This window comes from Electrona antarctica (assembly GCF_951216825.1).
Source record: "Electrona antarctica genome assembly, chromosome: 19".
In the NCBI taxonomy this organism is placed as follows: Eukaryota; Metazoa; Chordata; class Actinopteri; order Myctophiformes; family Myctophidae; genus Electrona; species Electrona antarctica.
In genome coordinates, this window is record NC_136800.1 from 21560438 (window position 1) to 21583551 (window position 23114).

At 40.3% G+C, this 23114-nt stretch overlaps 1 protein-coding gene across 1 annotated transcript; it reads left to right on the forward strand.

Moving 5' to 3' along the window:
* Positions 1 to 320: 320 nt before the first annotated feature.
* Positions 321 to 22598, forward strand: tecrl2b (trans-2,3-enoyl-CoA reductase-like 2b). The gene is made up of 12 exons (XM_079488903.1): positions 321 to 508; positions 630 to 681; positions 986 to 1030; positions 4756 to 4859; positions 7785 to 7900; positions 7999 to 8104; positions 12001 to 12073; positions 13392 to 13435; positions 17862 to 17919; positions 21228 to 21316; positions 21675 to 21720; positions 21811 to 22598. Exons 1-12 carry the CDS (start codon positions 347 to 349, stop codon positions 21936 to 21938), a joined length of 1023 nt encoding a protein of 340 aa, XP_079345029.1. The 5' UTR covers positions 321 to 346; the 3' UTR covers positions 21939 to 22598.
* Positions 22599 to 23114: the final 516 nt, after the last annotated feature.

Consider the following 23114-nt stretch of genomic DNA (forward strand, 5'->3'; position numbering starts at 1 on the left):
CATGTATAGTGGAGTAGAAGTATATTTATTTAAATTGGAAATACTCGAGTAAAGTAAAAAATACCTCAAAATTGTATGTCATTTAAGTACAGTACTTGAGTAAATGCACTTAGTTGTTACTTTCCACTGCTGCTTCTTAGCACCTGAAGCTGCTAAGACCAAACTGTCAAGGTCATCACAGCAGATAATCTAACCTCACACCACCTCAAGACTTGGCATGACTTGGCATATTAGTCATATTCAGATTGTTTTACTTGAGTAACTAACAACATTAACACACTATACTGTAGTTACAGCACTCACACACAACTACACACACACACACACAGTGCCCCCAAGTACCACCATGGGTTTTGAACTAAAGGATTTATTCACCGTTGCACAGTTCATAAAGATACGGTGTACCCACGGATTAAAAGCACCCGAGGCCAAGCCTCCTAAAAATTACATTTTCTATGAGTTGGAGATTCTGGATTCTAAGAAGGCGCGGCTTTGCCTCTTGGACAAGGTAAAGTATACATTCTTATCAGATCAGTTTAGCAGTGTTTGTACAATCGAAGCTTCTGAGGGAATTCGCTATGCGATAATGACATAGATAGTGGATCGCTTCTTTCTAACAATTTTTACAGGTGGAGCCAAAGGCAACCATATGGGATATCAAGTGTCTGATATACAAGAACTGTAAGTGGAATTTTATCATGCTCTCAGAACTGTTTCTGATTGAAGCTGTTGCTTGTGTGCACCAAAGTATGCTGAAATGCTTAGTTGTATGATTGAAAACTAAATACATTTATTTTACATAACCTACTAACTAAATTATAATAATAATAATTTTAAGGAAATAAGCAAAGATCAAACATTTGCTTATTTTTTTTAGTTTGAGGCACAGCCACATGAGTCTATACGCATGTTATATACATTTGACTTTGACTTAACTATCATGGTGTAGTCAGTGGATTTAAATATGTCCTTCATCACACTGTAGATCCAAAATGGCATCCATCCCGACAGTCTTTGACACTACAACCCTGTAAGTATCTACGGTTTTAGTAACAATTCCCCCTGTGTACTGTATAGGCAGCGACGGCTCCAGAAAATTGGGACTGGGGGACTATGGGGGGGGGGCTGGCTATTCAGAGCAGCCTTCTGATTGGTCCCTGGCCCTGACTGACTAACCAGCCTGCCCTTTCTGCCTTGTTCTGCCCTGGTTCCGCCTTGTTTATGTTGAATTTGCTAAAACATATTTTTTGGATAAAACTAAAAACACACATGCTATGCCCAGTCACCATGCTGCATCTGTGATGTTCCTTTTTACTGACACCAAGTTTAAAATAAGAATTGAGTGCACAGAATATCAATATGAATATCAATATGAAGCAACTGTTAATTCAATGGTAGTGGATGGAGAGAGAGGATTTTTGTCCAACCACGAAACGGCAACCAATGGGTGCGAAGAGGGGCACAACCACGGGCGGGACTTGACAAAGGGTGAATTTTGGTTTACATAGAAGTCAGTCATTTCTATTCCATTTTTAAAGGAAAATACAGAAGTAATACTATAGTACTTGATACAACTAGTACTATTATTAGCACTACTAATAATTATCCCTTTATTATGTGAAAGGGAAGGTGACATATAGGTTAAATATAGCTAGGTTAAATTGTAAACCTATTTCCAGCCTGTGTGTAATCAAGCTGTATGGTTAAGTATCTGCCCTGAATGATGACAAACTTGTTATGCGATGCTATCTGGATGCAACCAGAGAACTCCACCAGCTGTGTGTTTGTCAGTGCACATTCCCTGTTGTTTATGTTCGGGGTACAAAGTTACCACATTCAGAAAGTAGGTGTGATGACAAGTGACAAGTGAGAAGTCGCCCACGGAGACAGCTTCCATTTAACCCTGTAAGACCTGTATGAGGCTGATTTGACTAAATCAGTGGTTCTCAAACTTTTTTCATGCCAAGTACCCCCAAATGAATGTGTATTTGGCATGCATTTTGACCCCCCATCTGAAAATGTTTTGTGCCAGGGACCCCCCAGAAGTTAAGATTTGTGTTTTAAAAAACAAATATATATACCTGTGTATATATATTATTGAACATTTGTACACTTTTTTCTAAAATAAAATGTTCAAAAATAGCAGATGTACAGTTGGAGGCCATCGATATTGTCCTTTTCTTTTTGCTGAGTTTTGCGTGATCTGCGCAAAAGGACAGTTAACCCATTTTGGGCGGGAACCCCTTTTGGTGTTTTAAACATTATGTTATAATTTAGCTATTGAAAAATAGCAGATCTACAAGCTCATAGCGCGCCACCGAGTGGCGCGCTACGAGCTTGTAGGTCTGCTATTTTTGAAAAATCGTGAAAATATTTATTTCAGAAAACTGGAGGATTTAGAAGGATTTTTTTAAATTTTGAGGTCAGGCCTAAATGGGTCAAATGATAAGGGACAATATCGGTGGCACCCAACTGTAGCTGAAATCTGAAATGACACAGATGCTTTTCCGGTTTTAAATAGGCCTCAGAACCAAATACATTAGACTACAAGAGGATACGTTCTAGAAACTTTTTTTTCCTTGTCTTTTTTCTTTCCCGTTTTGTCTTTGTCTTTTTATCAATAAAAATGAAGTGGGAAAAAAAGAACCAAATACAGGATACCGTATTTGGTTCCTGGTTCCTGACCTAGTCCTAGTGGCTAACTGCATGGCCACTATACTGTAGCGCTCTGTTCAAATGACACAAACGAAAATGTATAATGTTATGTGTTTCTCCTGTCTGATGGTAATCCTGCACATTCTGTGTGGGTTTGTTTGTTTTGGCTGTGTCCACGATACAATTAACGCTTAGTGAGAACGGAATGCCTAATATTTATAAACAGCATAAACTCCTTTTAAGATTGAAAGTAGGCCTAACCGTGACAAAGGACCCACATGTCAAAAGGGCTGGTATGCATCCTTTTCCATAGCAGTCTTACTGTTACAATGGGGCCGCTTCATTAATCTTTTGAAGGAAATGTACATTTCCTGCTCCACATAAAGCTTGTCTTGAATGTCTGATAACATAACTACTATCATTCATTATAGGACAGAGCAGTGGCGGCCATTTTGTGGTTCCACTCAAATTCACTCTATTCATTTTTCCCATGGAGATTTCCAAAAATATAATTATATAAATTATTGTAAGCCTAGAATCAAGCCAACTAGGATCCTGGTGAATAATGACCATAAAACATTTGATTCTGTGAAAATAAAATATTAAACGGCTATAAAGAAATTATATATATTCTGAATCGCATGTTTTATGGTCATTATTTACCAGGACCCTGGGTGGCTTGATTCTAGGCTTAATATAATTGATATCAATATTTTTTGAAAAATGAATGGAGTGGATTTGAGTGGAACCACCTTGTATAGTTGTGAAGACATTTGGAATCCGTTGGACGTCTTATTGATTGTGTAGTATGATGTGGTATTCAGAATATTTGGGGACTTTTCAGAGGACTTGCCCATGGACTCTATCTATATGTCCAGGGCTAAATGCAAACTGCTCTCAAGGCAATACTGGACTGTCTGGACACTCAGGCACTGCTGATAAGCCAGGGCCGGCCTGCTCAATAAATATTCAGGGAAACCCAAGTGTCCACCTCCTGCAACGATAATTGGAAATGCACCCCATGGATGCAAGCAGATATTGATTCCTATTGTCAAGGCTGTCAGCCTCAAAACCCTTGTGTTACAAAGAGGCTCTGAAACTTTGAAACTAGCATTCCTCTTCTTTGTTGGGTATATTGCAACATTCGTCTTTCATTTAAAAGTTACGGCACTGTTTCTTGGCAGTTGAAACATCTTCTTGACAGTGCATGCATTGTAGTTGTCAGTCAGAAGAGTGAAATAACAAAACATTTAGTATGTGCTTTGGCAAACACTAACTATCCACCAGCTGGCTATTTAGAAAGCTTTTTAAATATAATTTGACCCAGGTCTGTGGCGCATACAGTACAATGTTTTATTCATCTGTTTTGGGATATAGGGAAATGGTGAAATTAGCCATATCAGTTAGTTTAATGAGTAGAGCCTCTGGTACAGTACGCCCCTTGGCTGCCACCAGGGACAACTATCTTGGGCACTGAGCCATGGCCCATGTGCAGTCCCAAACTCCCAAAGGATGCCATTGAGAGTGGCCAAATCCAGGGCTAGATTGCAGTGGGGGAAAGTAACTATACCGGTAAGTATACATGTACTCTCATGTACTGTAATTCAGTAAAAGTTTGAGTTTTTTTCTTTTTTTTTTTAAATTTTCAAGACTTCTACTCCACTACACCTGAGGAAAATATTGTACTTTTAATCCACTACAATTATTTGCAAACTTGAGTTCTACTAGTTACCATAAGCTCTCTATATATTTTGGTTATTTGGAAATAGCTGATCTACAAGCTCACCTCACAACAAAATGGGACATTCTACATAATACAGAGTACCTTTACTTTTGATACTTATATTTTGATGCCAATACCTTTGTACTTTTAATAAAGGAAATTCTGACTTAATTAATTCTACATTGTGGTATCGATACTTTTAGTATCGATATGTGAGCACTTCTTCTACCACTGTTTATGTCGATTTTATTTTTCTACAGGAAGATATCTTTTGTTCTGCTTGTGCAGTTTTGAAATGTTTTCAGTTTTCTGTAAAACGAAACAGAACCTCCAGCTATATGCTGTTATCAGCTCATTCTCTCCTCTCCAATCCTCAGACGGACAATCTCTGCGAGATGACGAGGTGTTGGGGAATCTCCCGGTCGGGACCACAGGCACCATATTCTTCCATGACCTCGGACCACAGCTGGGATGGGCCATGGTGAGAGACAGAGAGAGACCAGTGATGGAAGAAGTGCTTAAGTAAAAGTATCAACAGCCTATTGCAGAAGTAGTCTCTTACAAGTACAAGTTCGGTATTCAAGATTTAACATACTGTAGTACTTTTTTGTTTACTTGAGTAAAAGTACAAAGGTAGGCTATTCGCATCAAAATGTACTTAAAGTACCAAACGTATAAAGTAGACTACTCATAATGCCAATTTATGCCAAAGTATAGTATAGGTCTGATGTGGTTTTGTAATAATAAAGTAACAAGAAACTCAAGTTCTCGAATAATTATAGGGGAGTAAGTACAATATTTGCCTTATAGTTCATCCCGAGAGTGTACAAGCGTTACCAGAAGTAACTTTTTTTTAATCGATGTTTGATAGTTGATTATTAGTTTTAGGTTGTTTTAATAGAGCGGCCCTCTTGTCCTCTTGTCTTAAATAGACTTGAACTTATAGTGGAGTTGAAGTAAAATGATTGAAAATTGGACTTACTCCATTAAGTAGAAATACCTCAAAGAGAGACCAGTAAATACACCACCAGGATTTATCATACTGTATGTTGTGAGCTTATGGTGTTGCCTCCAGATAATGTAATAAAAAATAGTTCATGCACATACCTGTACACAATTTACATGATAATTACTATGATTTGATTTGATTGATTTATTTAGCACAGTATAAAAACAGTACAAAAGAGAAGTAAAAAAAATTAAGTGCTGGGAGGAGGCAAGAAGCCCAAAGGGCTTATAAGAGGTCTCAACCTGTGTATAACAAAACATAAAAACAAGAATTGATTTGAATGCAATACATAAACATAAAGATAACATTGCATATAGTACTGTATAATGAAAAGGTCTAGAACAAAACAAAAACCTTGATTATCTATAACATGATTATCGGAAATGGATTGTCAACATACAGTAGATGGCATTTACGCTTCTATATAATGATGTAAAAATAATAAATACATAACAGGGAAAAGATAATGATTATTACTATATTATTACTATAATGCTCTTCTTTCGCCTTTGAAAGTAAAAACCTACTTCCTACAATTTAGCCCGTATAGTTGACACTTTTATCCAGAGTGACTTACAAAGAAAGTGACAATAGAATAAACTTAATCTCTTAAAACCTAAATACGTTGAGGGATCTATCCCTGGCCTTTTCCCCCAGCTCCTACACCGTGTTTTTGTCAAAACTAGAAGATCTACAAGCTTCGCTATTATGAGAGGCCCAGAAAAGGAACACTAGGTTTCAAGTTGTTAAGTTCCTAAATTAATAAACATTACAAGCAATGAAAAGTACAGTTGGAGGCCATCGATATTGTCCTTTTCTTTTTGCTGAGGTTTGGGTGATCTGCGCAAAAGGACAGTTAACCCATTTTGGGTGGGAACCCCTTTTGGTTATAATTTGTTATAATTTAGCTATTGAAAAATAGCAGATCTACAAGCTCATAGCGCGCCACCGAGTGGCGCGCTACGAGCTTGTAGGTCTGCTATTTTTGAAAAATCGTGAAAATATTTATTTCAGAAAACTGGAGGATTTAGAAGGATTTTTTAAAATGTTGAGGTCAGGCCTAAATGGGTCAAATGATAAGGGACAATATCGGTGGCACCCAACTGTAGGCACAGTACACGGCTAAGCGTCCATGCTTTGACACAGTATACCCATGACTAGAAGACCCGACAACACAGTGCTTGTGCATGCTAAAGGAGAACCAAGGTGAGAAATAGAGGATATTTTCAATTCCAGATAAGAGTGTTTTGGAAGTTATGTGAGAGAGGGGAAGTTATTCAAGGGGAGGGAACTTTAATACTTCATATCTGATAGTCACTCTGAGTTATGCAGGAGAAACTTTTAGAATTTCAAATCTAGTCACTGTCTTGCATAACGTATTTCATACAGTCTTTACTTCATATTTCTTCCCACTCTGTCCACCCGACACCAACTCTTCATCTAAAAGCTATAACCATAATTCATGTTAGCCTGGCAGGATGCCCCGTCTGATTGAGTGCTTAATAATGAAAAATACAGTATTTGAATATAGTGTATATTATGTCTTGGCCTGTCACCCTGCACTGGACAGTACATGAGGTCTAGTTGTCCTGTATGTCATCGCAAAAATACATATACGATACATTTTATGGCCTGGGTGAGGGTCATAAGAGGGGCCTTACTGTGTATCACCCCTTGGACTTGGGCTCTGGGTTTAGGGTGGCCATAGCTGAGTACCAGTTCGACCCTCAGCCTGCTCATATCCTACATGTCAAAGTGTCCCCACCAAGCGCAGCTGATAAAATGTTGAATGCAGAAAAGTAATTTCCTCTCCTGTCCCTTTCCTGATATGGCAGCTGAAACAATCAACATGCTATTAACTGTGCTACCACGTGCTGCTGAACCATCTGTCAACATAAGTAAACTTGCTGCCGAAACAACTCGTCATGTCAAAAAGGGAAAACAAACTCAGACACTCAAACAAACACAGTCGCTGTGGATGGTGTGATAAAATGAGGAGGACTGAGCAGTCACTGGAGTTTATCCAGGTGAAAATTAAGGAACCAAAACACAGAGCAGAAAACTGTCACCTTTGATGGTGCACAGAATGCCTGTATGTGTCGTGGCAAATTCATGACTCTCAAACAACTCTCTCCACACAATATCGGGGGTATCCCAGTGGGAATACTAGTCATTCACCTGCAGGGCAGTTCCTCCTTGGTAATGTTAATCTATTCAATTGGAGCGTGTGGGTCCATTATTCTCCTATTAATAAATTAGGCTATGGGTATGTGAAGAAATTCAGCCACATTTGCTGTTGCATGAGGTTATCCGGCTTACAGCACGGGTCAGGAGCATCATTTATAAATACAGCACCGGTTGTAAAAACATATTCTACCTCTGCTTCTGATCCCACAGGTGTTTCTGGCAGAGTGCATTGGACCTCTGATCGTCTACCTTCTGTTCTATTTCCGTCTGCCAAACATCTACCTGCCGCAGCACAGCTTCACCTCTAGTCCCTTCAAAGTTGTCAAGTAGGTACAAAAACAAAGCAGGAACTTCAGTGAACAGCGCCTTTCCTTCATGCTTACCCAGCAGAAATGATAACCTAGCGTCTGTATTGCAATTGCAGGTTGGCCTGTGTGTGCTATTCATTCCACTATATCAAGAGAATGTTTGAAACCATCTTCATACATCGTTTTTCCCATGGAACGATGCCCATACGGGCCATCATGAGGGTAAGTCATACACCAATACAAGGACGTTTTTGTCAATGCTAATCTACATCCTCACAACACCTCGCAATGTGACATGTGAGCTTGTAGATCGGCTATTTTTGAGGAACAGATTTGGTGTAGACGAGGAAACAATTATTAGACTAGCAACATGATAACATAAAGGACAAAGAAGAACACATTTTAAACTGAATATTTATGACAACAAACGGTTTACAAAACATTAAAGAAATGTAAACAAAGGCAACCTAAATAACAAAACCTAAGCAAAATAACAGTCTCAACAAAAAATACTAACATCAGAATCAGGTGGTCACAAAGTCCTTCTTATAGGGGCTTTTTCAGAGGCAGCACTATACCACAATATACCTTTCAAAAGTGTCAGAGTTATTCTTTTAGGTTTGGATTGGTGACAGCAGAATTGCATCTCCTCTGCCAAAGCGCGACAGTCCACCAAGCAGTGTACTAAAACTGAAGGCTTTATAGAGTGTCGCAGTACCGCCCCCGACGAGCGGCCCGGAAGACAATTTCCAATTATTTTTTCCATTAGACATATCAGAAAGTATTTTAAATAATATTAAATGCGGAATTGGGATCCCTGATGTCATACATAGTAAATGCAATCTGCTTAAGCCCATATAATGGCCAGCTACTCTACTTCTAACCTCAAACCCTTAGATCGCCATATATGGATATATGTCAGAACCTGTTCTGACATTCCATATGTTGATCCTTCCCCATCCATCCTTCCTCTTCAATGTCTCCCTTTTGACTGATACCTGTCCATTCAAGCTCTAGACGGGCCTGCCCCAAAGTTATTAGTGCAGCCGCGCCCGGCAGCTGGCGAAAGTTCTCAACAGGCCCGAAGATTAAGGCCCGGCCCTCATCAAACCCTGTACACTCAAGAGAATGTTCCCGCTACCACTTAAGACCCTTAGATCTCGATATATGGAGCTTACCTGTTCTGACATTCCATATGTTGATCTGACCTCATCAAACCCTATACACAATACATGCTCCTTATATGGCCAATACAGAATTCAGTCCATGTTGATCTGACCCCCTTAGGCGTCTTACTGGTTTAAAGACCTTTACGCCTCGGACAAAGCCAACTGGGATCGTGACAACTCATGACAACAAACATCATTTTTTGGGCCGAACAAATAATTAGAAAGAAGAAATTTTAGGCTCAAATAATTGTGTTTATTGTCATGAGTTGTCACGATCCGAGTTGGCTTAATTTGTCCGAGGCTTAAAAGGTCTTTAAATAAATACTTTCTGAAACATCTATGGGAAAAATGAATGGGAAATTCTCTTCCGGGCCGCTCGTCGTCAGGAAAGGCAGCGGGACTGCGGCGCTCTATAGAGCGTTGCAGTCCCGCCCCCTACCAGGGCCCAGGAAATGATTCTCCATTCATTTTCCTCATAGACATTTCAGAAAGTATTTATTTAAAGACGTTTACGCCGCGGACAAAGCCAACTCTTGTCGTGACAAATCATGACAACAAACAAAAATTTTCGGGCCAAACAAAGAATTAGAAAGTAGAAAAAAACGGCAGGTTACAACACTTTTTTTTGTTGTTTTTCTTCTATGTAATTATTTGTTTGGTCCAAAATATTGTGTGTGTTGTCATGATTTTTCACGACTTGAGTTGGCTTCGTACGACGCTTAAAAGGTCTTTAAATAAATACTTTTTGAAATGTCTATGGGAAAAATGCATTGTGATTCATTTCCTGGGCCTGGCGTCGTCATGAAAGGGGGTGGGACTGCGACGCTCTATAGAGTAGGTCTAGAGGCCACGGCCAATCAGTGGCTGGGAGTGGCAGAGCCCACCAGTCAATGGCAGGGACCAATTCCCCACAGGCAGGCATCAATTTGCCACAGGTCACAGGTGTCAGTGATGTGTCACCACCAATCTCCACCTCTCATCAACTCCACCTCAGAAACAAAGAAACACAAAGTACTACAAAATACAATAAAAGGGCCAAATAATATTATATATATATATATATATATAAATATATATAACTATTAAAAATACATTTATACCAATAATATAGACTAAAATACGTCTGGCCGTAACAACCAACTTTAAGTTTACATCTCTCAGACCGGGGAGGATCAAAATTAGGCCCTAAGATCTCTAAATCTCCCAAAGAATGTTGGCAAAATGAAAACTCTTTACAGATGAGAAAACTAAGGGAGAAAGTCAAACTAGGAACACTTTTACAACAGGTAAAAATCAGGAACTCGAGCAGGAACACAGAACCGGGCAGCAAACAAAGGACAATAACTCTGCAATCTAACAACGCAGCGCTCATATACTCTTGAAAGTACACATCAACTAATTAGATGCGCCACACGCAGCTGGATGCCCAGATGAAGACTCTCTCTATTAAAATCCACAGAGGACACGGCAGGGCGTGGGGGCACACTGGGCAAGGGCAGTCACTCACAATAGAGAAAAACAGGGGCACATTATACACAAGACTAGGGCTTACATGACATATGGGAAGGTTACCCAGACACACACAGGCAGAGCCAGAGGCCAAGATCGTTAGCCTGGGATCCGGTTTTGTTCAATGTAAAACTCAAGTCACTTCCTTGTCTATACGTAATGGAAATACGAGTCAAATAGACGGGTAGCGAAGTGATAAAAAGACAAATGTAGCGAATTAGGCTGGATTCCAGCTAGGATACAAGATTGTGACAGTCAGAAGTTATTCAAATATTTCCTTTAAATCGTCTAAACTTTAGATGATTTCTAACGCAACAATACAAAAGCAATGACTTGGGCAAGTTGGGCAGCTACTTTTTCCAGTTACACAAAACATTTCCCTATAGTCGCAGTCTAAAGATAAAGTGTGTGGGCAGTATCAGCAGACAGAAACGCAACAGATTGAGCCAAGTGCCATGTCTAATATAAACACAAACACTCTGTAGGTGTGTGATTAAACACTATACAGATGGTTAATTTGACCTCCCATAGGGGTCAGTATGTGTGTGTGGAATGTAGTACCATTAGGGAAAATGAGTACCGACAAAGATCCAGGGCAGCAATGCTAATTAGGTTGGCACAGACCCCCTCAATGCTCAGTGGGTATTCAGTACACGCACAACCACTTCACTACAAATAGACTTGCTTGACTTTTAGAAACTCTTCCACTCCACAACCAGGGTTGCCATGTCTGCTTATTATAATAAGCGACATTGGGCTTTTGTTTTTTCCGTAAAGTGCTCATGTGGCCTAGTCCCATGATTCTCAAAACGGGTTCCACAAAATAATTCACAGATTCAATTTATTTTCTTTTTTTAAGGCTGTATCATTACAATTATGTTTATCTAATTGAAAAGTGTGCTGTCAGGTTTTGCACACAATCAATTTGAATAAAATGACTATTGGCACATGATTCATATTCATGTATATATAATATGAATCATGTGCCAATAGCAATTTTATTCAATTAGGCCTAGTGGTTTCTGTTTGACTATGAAATGGGTCTGAATGATTTTGATTGAATAGTTTTTAATACAAATAGTTCCAATGGCATCTAAATATACACACGTGGTATATGCTTATGATCGGTGTTACGAGGATGATGGGGTACTTGGAAAGAATTCTCCCCTCCAAGGGGTACCTGCATTGGCCAAACAAGTTTGAGAACCCCTGGCCTAGTCACTTTTCTGACCTCGTTGCGTATTTCTCTCCCAGAATGTGGCAACAGTGTCCACAACTAGTGACTCATATTGTTACACCATATGGTATGCCTCTGTGAAGCAACTCATTTTGAGAACTCAGTGGCATGTATGGTACCAAAGCATGCAACACAGCATGGGCATCGGGAAGGTTGACATTGATGACCACACTGACAAATGTGTTACACTCTCTCTCGCCCAGAATTGTTTGTATTATTGGGGATTTTCTGCCTGGCTGGCCTACCATATCAACCACCCTCTGTACGCACCACCAAGTGAGTATAGGACCATCAAATATCATATCTCTGCTGTTGGGCACAAACCAACTATGTCCAAAATATTAACTTTGCAGGAAATGTTTTTTTAAAACAGCACAACAGCACAACATACACTGACTCTTCAAAATTGGTATGAACTCAATACATAAGATAGTTATGTCATTAAATATCACATACATATTACTGATATTACTGATTACTGGTTTATTAACGAAAATAAAAGCCTGTACCGAGGCTACTGGTTTATAGCTCCTTTTCACCATGGTTTCTGACAATAAAGAATACAGAAATGAAAATAAACAAAGGTTTACATGGTCAAATGCGCATGTCTGGAGAAGTGAGTGCTGTGGTGAATGGATGACTAATGAGTGAGGGCTGTGTGGACTGAGTTGCTACTTAGGCTATAGGGCACACCCAAACTGTCATTGGCCAATGATTTTAAGTGGTGATGGCACACATGAACGAGAACCGTTCACCAGAGGCTGCCATTTAGAATTCATGGAGAAACAAGAAATGATCATTTGTCAGATGAAAGAAGCACTGTCTCCCCCCCATATTAGTATGATTATTATTTTAGTAACGTCACGTGTATGTTTGTGTGCGTTCGTTTCCGACGTTCTACAGTATGCGTGGTTAAATGACTGTTGTGGATTTCCTGCTGTCCAGCTCATAACATTAGCAGCTGTTTTCGCTTTGAGGCTGCGGTCCAGCTTGCTCGCTGTGGTGCGGAAATCAGCCCTTTCGCGGTAAGCTATGCCACACGCACCGGCGGTGCGTGTGGCATAGCTTAGGAGGCAGGCAATCATACTACACTCCAATTGGCTTAGGCAGCGTGTGTGGCAGCCAATCAGGACTAGGCATTCAGTATGACTAGCTGGTGACTATGACTATACGTCGTCTATACATTTCATGAGCTTTCATTAGTCAGGTTTCACCTGACAAAAGTCACAACAGTTTATATTATCATCACTTAGCCCAACAGCTCAAGTGGAGTTAGGAGGTTTTTGACCATTAATCTGGATATAGTTGTTATGTCTAACATTGTTTAGATGCCCCCCCGTCCGTCCGACTTTCCAATGGAGTTGAACTTAGGAGGTTGTCCGAATCGCTATATACTTTTCATTGGTTAAATATTTGTAAAACCCACACACAGACGTAAAGGGTCTTCAAAAGTTGAAAAATGGAGATAGTTGGTTTCTGCCTAGCCTCGGAAACCCAGACGTTTTATTTCCTAGTTTCTGCCCGACAGTGACAATATGTAGTATCTGATGAATGATACAATCATACTAAGGAAACTATGTCTTCTTTTTTTCAGCGTATGGTAAAATACAGGTTTATAGTGCATTTGCTGTGTTTGTGGTATGTATTGTTCGATCTTGCATCTTGTTTAAAAGCATAAATCAAGCGTAGCGTTAGTTCATTGCGGCACGGAAGGCAGATGGTTTATATACATGTACGTAGTTCCCCCCCATTCATTCCCCCTAGTGATCTATACTGCCTCTTTAAATCCACTGCCTCTCCAGGCCATCTCCCTTCTCACTCATTCGCTACGAGCTATCTCATCCACGCCCTCATACCCACAGTGCAATTCAGGCGGCCTTCTTAAGCAGTCTCAGCTCTCTCTCATTCTTCATGCTGAGCTGTCAAAGCAGCTCGTACGGTGTATGCGTGGAAATTTTCCCCCACCTCTCCGGCCTCCTCCCTGTAGTTTTTAGTCCAGGGGTTATGGGTTATCATTGTATTGTTTGTGATTGTGTAGTTTCATTATGTTGGATCATGTGTTGATGTGTTATTACTGTTGTTGTTCATGGATTATTGTATCTTTGGCTCTGCTCAGGGGGGTCGTTGATATCAGAGCTGTGTCTTGGTGCACAGATAAGCAGAGATATCAAATGTGATATCAGACCTGTGTCTCGGTACGCAGATCACATGAGCAGAGCCACACCGCCATATCCTGCAATAGCTTTGCAATAAATGGTCTTTGGTCAATCTGAGCTGAAGTGTCTCAATGAAATATAGTTTCAAGCCTACATTTCTGAAATACTATTGGTTTTTTATGAAAAATTCCCATTAAATGGTAAATAGTACAGACACGAAAATGTCACCAATGATTGGAAGTTGTGTGCATTACTGTCACATTATTTTGTACTTTATTGGGACACATTCCCTGAAAGATTGATTCAATTTGATTACTATGGGGTGCTACAAATGCAAAAATGGTAGCCTACCGTGTAACACAACATAAAACTAACGAAATGAAATGAAAACCTTACAGAACAGGATACTGAATACACCAATGGGATTGCATGCGCCACATGTCTCAATTAGCCAATCACAGCAAAGAGGCCAAGGGTGTGATCTTGCTTGAACTTGCTTCGGAATAATGACTATGTTCAACACTGTTGAACCATGTGTATAATATTATTGACAGTATAAATCAATTTAATCAATGAAAGTTTTATCCAAACATTAGAATTATGTTTAATTGAGCTGAAACATGTCCCCAACATGTTTGAACAATACGATGGCGCTGCCAAAACAGGGGGGCATTGTCCACTGCCCATGCAGCACAGATTTGGCCATACATAAATCTGTCTGATCTTCATACAATTTGTTTATACAGGTGTCAGAAACTGTCAATGGTCTCTAGACACATTGCTGCTTTCAACTTCTAACAGTGTGTTGGCTTGAACCCTGTACTGCTTTGCAGCTATATTGTTTTACTGTAGACTTGACTAATAGTAAGAGAAATCTATGAAAATCTGGGAACTAAATTGTTACCAAGAAATTTCTTCACCAATGTGTTTCTAAAGGTGTCTAATAACATGTACTAAAAGTTTGAAATTCAACTCCCGTGGGAAATTGAGTTATTAGCATAATATGTGACCATACCCATAACATCCTATATAAGGCAAAAAAGTCCAAATTTCATCATTCTTTAACACTTTGATTGCTACAAGATCTCGGCAGGCCTATTTGGATGTTGCTACCGTTTAACATTGCACAAAGGCCTTGTTCGGGGGCCCACAGCAAAATGTTCTCTTATAGCGAGAATCACACGCATACATCAAAAGAAAGCTGAACTTGTCCACTTCAATTAAAAAAATACATTTTGATTTTACCATGTTCCATTCTGGAGATATTGACCTTTTTGCAACACCTGCATTTGCCTGGAAGTGGTTATCTTGAACAGCGAGCAGAGTTATGGATGGTTTAAAGTCAGAGACATTGACAGGCAGATATAAAATTGAACCCAATAAATATCCTATACATCCTATACACCGAATGAAAGCCCTGAATGTGTACTTTTACGAGGAAAACAGTAAACATTGATCCCATCTAAAGTTAGACAGTAATTGGTTATTGAATGCAGCTTGTGCCCACCAGATAACTTCAGAGAAGACATGGACGTGAACTCCTCAATATTCACAAAATAAGGCCTATAGCGACATATAAATACTATATACCGTATGAAACAGAAGACTCTCTGCTTTCATAAGAAAAAAACTTCTACTGTAGTAATAATAAAAATCACACCCATGTGAAGTGAGTGGTGCAACTCTGTCCCATATTCTGTTCTCTGCTTATTCAATACAGCTCGCTATATACGGACTGAGGCAGAAAGTCATGTAAACCTTTTATTTACAGTTTGGTCTGTAAACTTCTACTGTAATAATAAAAATCACACCCCTGTGAAGTGAGCGTTGCAACTGTTCTGTACTTATTCACTACAGCTCGCTATATACGGACTGAGACAGAAAGTCATGTAAACCTTTTATTTACAGTTTGGTCTGTAAACTTCTACTGTAATAATAAAAATCACACCCCTGTGAAGTGAGCGGTGCAACTGTTCTTTACAGTTGCGCGGTGCAACTGTAGAGAACAGTTGCACCGCTCACTTCACAGGGGTGTGATTTTTATTATTTATTATTACCCAGTAACCAATTTATGACAAACTGTACATGGGATCAATGTTTACTCTTTTCCTCGTAAAAGTACACATTCAGGGCTTTCATTCGGTGTATAGGATGTATAGCATATTTATTGTGTTTATTGTTATATCTGCCTGTCAATGTCTGACTATAAACCTTCATAACTCTGCTTTCTTTAGATGATGATGATGATGATGATTGCCGCCTCGCCTAATCTATCTCACTGCTTTCATTGTTTTGATCGCAGTAACATTGGGGGGGGGGGGGGGGTCATGGGCACATTGGGCAGCAAAAGTCTTGATCCGTACGGCTATAAAAAGTCCCATTCCACCGTTCGGTTCAGAACTATAGTATAACGGTGAGACGCGTTGTCATCATCAGCTGATTTTGTTTTTCAAGCTAGTATAGGGTAACATGCCTGGGCATGCTAGCCTGGCACGGCCAGACTCATAGCGAGGGTTCACTGATGTTTCCTCCGGGGAAGAATCTTCAGTGAATCCCCGCTATGAGGCTGGCCAAGCCAGGCTATGGGCATGCAGCTTGGGGGCGATGGAGAAAAACACCACGGTTTAGGACGCGGAAAAGTTCGTTATACATTACACCCGGGTCGATTACGTCCCCGACGCGTTCATTGCGGTCTTATCACTACAATTATAATGAATAAAAAAGCGTTACAATCACACGTCCGAGCGATCTCCGATTATGACGGCTCTGCATGGCGATACGTGATCCACCAACGGAACACTCTGTTGTCGTGGCGGCCCCTCGATACTGTGGTTAGTTCGTAGTATTGTAGGCTCGGGGATCGTTTGGTCGCTACAGTATGAAGAAGGAAACATGCATCTGTCCATGTGTGTTGCAGACGTTATGCAATGGCGATTCGGTGCATATGTGTTTAGGCAGCGTTCCGTTCATCATGTTTTTTTCCGAGAGACAGAGGAGAGCAACCATCTCGCAAGATCCTCCTCCTGGAGAAACAGGAGGGGAGGGGGGAATCGAGTATTATAGTGTTGGGTGAAATGTCCGAGGTGGAAAGCCTGGTGAGGCGAGGTTAGGTGAAATTTGATTCTTTTCACACACCGACTAGATTGGCATGGGCGCATCCATTACACTGGCTTCTACACGTAAAGCGGCCCGCCCTCCTGTTTTCAGGAGGGGAGGGTTTTTTTTTTTTTTTTTTTCTGATCACGTGAGCTGGACTAAGCAGCAATGACAGGGGGGTGGTTCTTCATTGTCCGGGTGGGTAAAAAGATGAATGAAAGTATGCTATAAAAGTGATTAGAACGTATGGATACGTGGTTCGCACCGGACGTTTGATTAATTGATAACGTATTGATACGCGATTAGCGTCGGCTGTGTTAAGTAGCATGTGACATATGAAACTAGGGTGTTTGCATGATTTTGAATCCATTCCAAGCATTAGTTTTGCACAAAAAACACTCCTTGGGAGGAAAACGGCCACACAAACGTGATGAGGTCAGCACATTTGGTCAAGTGGATATGGCCAAATTTAGCCCAAGGGGTGTTTTTTGTGCAAAACTAATGCTTGGAATGGATTCAGAATCATGAAATCACCCTAGTTTCATATGTCACATGCTACTTAAAGAATGATGAAATTTTGACTTTTTTGCCTTATGTTGGATGTTATGGGTATGGTCACATATTATGCTAATAACTCAATTTCCCACGGGAGTTGAATTTCAATGTTGCAGCCATGTTATTAGACACCTTTAGAAACACATTGGTGAAGAAATTTCTTGGTAACGATTTAGTTCCCAGATTGGTCAAATACCTGATAAAATGCCCTTACTATAATACAAGCTAATACAAATATATCTCTTGGCTCATTACAGCTTTGTGAGGCAGGAAACATCTCCATACACTTGGCTCTCAATCACTTTGGCTGCAGTGGTAAGTACAGTCTCCTGTGGTTGTTTGTTCTAATGAATGATTCATTATTTTAAGCTCATGGTTAGTCTACCATTAGCACCGCACATTGATGAAGTTATGTTTGAGAGATTTATTTTACATATTATTTACATTTCAGTCATTTACTATAGTCACAATATTAATTTTACTGACTTACAATGAGTGCCACAAAAGAAACTCAAAAGCATAGATCACCAAACTTACTGGTAAGTGGGAAGCAATGCAGTGAGCAGTACAAAGTCAAAGCTGCTTTACATTCAGGGCCACGCCGTCTTGACAATGTTGAATGCATTCAGAGGGGCTTTCTCTTGGATGAGGAGGGATGTGTCATTATGCTCTTTCTAGTAGGATTTGTCTGCTTGCACTAAGCAAAGTCCTGTGCTAAACCGTGTCAAATTCCTCATTTATTATACTTGAAGAGCAAAGTAATTTCTCTGCAAATAAAGCAGAACTGTAGTGGCCTGGAAGTACAAAACACAGTGCAATGTTTCACAAAACACTTTTTTTCAAATAGTTTTGTCCCCTGGATAAAGTTTGAAAAACATTTGGAAGTGGAATCTGTCAGTGGCTCGGTGTGTTCAGCTCAGCTTATTGATGACACAGTAGAGTATATATTTCCTTCTTTTTTTGACAATACTGTATAGTATGGCATATTTTTGATGACAGTTTATATTTTTCGGGTATTTCTGCTTTATTTTTGATAGTGACAGACAGTGACAGTGAGAGAGAGACAGGAAAGGCAAGAGACATAGAGGGTAACAAAGAACCTTGGGTCGGATTCGAACCCGGGCCAGCATGGACAAAGACTACAGTATGGCTATATTTATGTGGTACAGTAGGCTTTTGATTGATTGATTGAAATATGTATTAACAGTTTGCAGAATTACAGTACATTTCAAGCACAACTCAATACAAAGACTGTTAACTGTGAGTGGACGACCCAATTAAGCATTACACTTGTTTACAAGAGGGTCCACCTTGTTCAAATCATCAAAACATTTAGAGACGTACAAATAGACACTATAGCCAAAAAGAACAGAACATGAATTCATCATAAAGGAGGTAAAAAAGGGAAAATAATAGGGGAAAAGGGGTGGGGGGGATTCAGATTGACTGCGTTATTAATTAATCCCGTTAACCTTGTTCCCTACCGATGTTTTACACTAGCCGCAATTTGCAACTCTAGATTATTTTACAATGGGATGAATCTAGAGTTGCAATACCCTCCATTGACTCCCCAATCATCCAATTTGGTTTGTGATCTGCTTGTCTTAAACAACATTAAACTCACCAACATTGCAGCTGTAGTCCAAGCTTGAATTATCCTCTTTCAATCTGCCGAGCTTGTTTTTCATAAAAAATCCCCCGTTGGAAGCACTCGTCATAAGTCACTGAACGGCCCTGCGTATCACCTGTTTCGAATTTGCACATAATGCAGGAGGCAGCAGCGCGACCCGTTAACAAAAACGAGTACTTCCAAACTGCAAAATTTAGAAAAAGAATCACCTGCAGAGGATGTCTTGACAGAAAGTTAAGTAGTTCATAACATGTCTACGGGGGATTTTTATGAAAAACAAGCTCGGCAGATTGAAAGAGGATAATTCAAACTTGGACTACAGCTGCAATGTTTGTGAGTTTAACGTTGTTTAAGACAAGCAGATCACAAACCAAATTGGATGGGTGGGGAGTCAATGGAGGGTATTGCAACTCTAGATTCATCCCATTATAAAAAAAATCTAGAGTTGCAAATTGCGGCTCGTTTTACACTAACCTCTGAAGAATCACCCGATCGTGAACGTAGCTCCATTGCACCCTCGAATGTCCAAATGTCGGAAAATATTCCACAATCGCCAGTGACAACAAGGAAGAATAACACAGCCGCTCGCAGGCTGCCATTAATTGTCCATAGCATTGCATTGGGGACTCGATTACCCATCAACCCTATTAGGTGTCAAAGTGAAAATGTATTACCGGTTTTAGAGTGAAGTTGATGCATCCAAAATTGTCACTTGTGTTTGTGTAACTGTGAAATTGGCGACCTGTCCTTTGTTATGGACAAGTGGACAATGGTGTAGTTGGTACTTTTTTTTATAACATTGTAGACATAACAGTATGACTAGCTCCTTTCGGAACCCTACGTTAAAGTTTCTGACATTTTGATGACTTTATGTAGGTCCAAAGGAGCTCAACCCGGGGGGTCCGGAGACGGGCTACAGTATGACGTCCTTTGTATTTGTATTGTTTGTTTACATTTTCACTAAATAATATTACGTGACAATAGGCCCGACTCAACAATGAGAAATACAAATCCTGAAAAAGTTAATTGTCATCTTCCAGTCAAACTCTTTCCACAGCGACTATGAATAACTGTGACAACCTGTGAAGGGTGCCCTAATAATGAATGATATGGCCTGTCAAAATATGACCTGTCAAACTGTGACTTGTGTGGTGCTTGGGTGTGGAGGCAAAACCCTCAGGCACTATACAGTTTTTACAGGTCGAAAAATGATGATGATAGTTTGTTTTACATACACTACAGTATAACATTTTGATAAATTCAACATAAGAATGTTTTTTTCTTTTCTTTTTTTTAAATGGTTTGGATGTGAAATTGGTGACCTTTCAAAATGAATGACCGGTGTGGCCCATCCTCATTGTGACCATTGTGACACTGAAACTTTGTGACAGTGAAAATGTTCACATATCCTAATTTGTTATAGTGGTGTGGTGAGTAGTGAATTTGGTTAAAATGTGTGACCATTGTGTTTGTGGAATTGATGATCCATCAACATGTGTGACTGGTGTGGGGCATCTGAGTGGTTGTAGGTAAAACACTTCTTTGTACAACATGGTGACATGTCAAACTTAATGGCCGGTGTTACAGTGACATTTCTGACCCATCCAAAAACCTGCGATTAGTGGTGGGGCTATCCGGATAGCGTGGAAAGTGGAAACCTGTCGATTGCCCACATGGCTGCAAATCACTCTGATTTGATACATCTTTTGTGAAATATTATGTTTTGTATACTTCCAGGCCAGCATAATATATAATTTACACTATATTTGTTCCACAAACCTTCTGTCCACAAGATGACCATGTTTTTAAGAGTTGATGTGCATGGGCTTCATGGGAGTGATAGAGCTTAAATGATGTATAAATTACCTATGGTCTGATACGCTCCTAAGTTCAAGAGACGTTTCATTTCATCAGATGTCGTCCAGTTGGCAAGCTAGGAGGATATTTCCATCAAGACCTGTGCCTTACACTTACAGTTATGTCCTGTTAATAGGATCTAGGCCAAAGAGTATCCCTTACCCCACCACAAACCCCTTCACTTGGCTTTTCTTCTTTGTGTCCTCTCCAAACTACACCTATGAGGTTGGTCAAACGTTATGTGAACCCAGTACATAAGCATTTTGAAGAGTATTTGAAGAGGTTAATTTTTGGTGTGATCATCACCTGTAATGGATAATTTTGTATCTCTCAGCTATTGAGAATTGTCTTCATTTGTCTCGTCTTCATTTTATTGTGTCCACAATCTCCACATAGTCAATTTGTAGGCCTATTAGTTGCTTTCCAAAATGCTACAGTACTGTATATGTCCTTCTGGGAGAAAAGTTGATCATTCACTATCTCTGAGCTCTACAGCAAATCAAATGATGTGCTTCAACATTTTAATTGTGCTATTCTTCACACTTTGCATGGATGATGGACATCACATTTCATTTGTGTGCAGGTGGGCGCATGGCTTAGTTTCACCATCATGACCCAGTGTACTCCAGGTAAAAAAGAAAAGAAAAGGAAAGAAAAATCAACATAATGTAAACAAATACGTTTTTCTATCTGCTACAATGTGTCCCGTTTGCCCACAGTGGCCGTATTCACCCTGGTCAGCTTCATGCAGATGACAATATGGGCCAGACAGAAGCACAGGATCTACACCAGAGAATTCATTAACTACCCTGTGCTGCGCAGGGCCATCATCCCTCTGTTTCTCTGAGCTTCGATGGCCCAACAGCACGCCGGGGCGAGCAAGCGGCCTGAGGCGATGACACAGCTACTCAGCGCTGGAGAAGGGTAATTGGACACCGTGTCACATAAATCAGGATTATGACAAGGCACTCGAATAGTCTGGCCGTGGTCCTCTATGCCAAGTGACTCTCGTCTCAGCCATTCAGAGCCCGGGTGGCCAGCGGTGCAAGTAGCATCCCTCCTCCACACTTTAAAGTGCTGAGCTACCGATGGCAGCACGTCGCTCGCAGCTCTGTCTCTGAAATATGCTTGTGCGCTGACGTGAAACTTTCTTATGAGGGTTCAAGTAATACGATGCAATCCCCCTGTTGCTGTTTGAATTGTGATTAAGGAGGAATGTTGTGCTCCAGGAACACATTATGAAATCCTGGGGTGTTTCTTATTATTATTACCGCTGGATGCTGGTACTGTACTGTACTGTATGTGATGTGGTGCAGTATGTGTATGTGCCTAGCACACATAATGATGAGAAACTTCACGGTTTCAGACAAACACGAGCTGTACAGTGCTCAGAATTTGCTGCTGTACAGTGCTCAGTATTTGCTGCAGTCCAATCGTGTTAATGGTTTGCTTTGTCGGATACAAAACATGAATCCTCTTACACGCTACAATTGCTCCAGTTTTATAATTCAAGTGGAAGATTTTGTGGTGTTTTCCAGTTTGCAATAAATAACTTAATTTTTTAAGTGAAAAATCTGTATGGTGATGGAGTATGTTAATACAATATCACCAGCACAACTGTGATGTTTTGTCTTTGTGATGCACATGGGGGGGGTTAACCTGACTGGCGGTGGTATTGATTTACAAGTTCTAAACACAGCCTTCCATCTGGGATCGCTGCCACAGTAGCCATGAACCGCCGCGGTTCGGACCAATCAGCGGCAGCTGCGGGCAGGATCTGCCAATCAACTGCCATCAAGTAGCTTGAAAAAAGGGCCTGCCTTCTTCAGGGATCGAAAGATGGAAGTAGTTTGAGTGAAGCAAGCTTCTTCAATCTGGCGGAGTCAGGTTGGGTGGGGGGGGGGACCAGGTTCAGGTTAGCACGTAATAGTTAAAGTGTTTGGAGACAGATATGACATGGCATACACAAATGAAACATGATGGCAGAGAAGTAAAACGCTTCAATACACAGTAACACAACAAT

What these genes read in the sequence shown, in the direction of transcription:
- tecrl2b (XM_079488903.1), top strand. Translation starts at nt 347, where the DNA reads ATGGGTTTTGAACTAAAGGATTTATTCACCGTTGCACAGTTCATAAAG. An exon ending in GGCTTTGCCTCTTGGACAAG is followed by an intron (nt 509 to 629) that starts GTAAAGTATACA and finishes CAATTTTTACAG; the next exon opens with GTGGAGCCAAAGGCAACCAT. An exon ending in GTGTCTGATATACAAGAACT is followed by an intron (nt 682 to 985) that starts GTAAGTGGAATT and finishes ATCACACTGTAG; the next exon opens with ATCCAAAATGGCATCCATCC.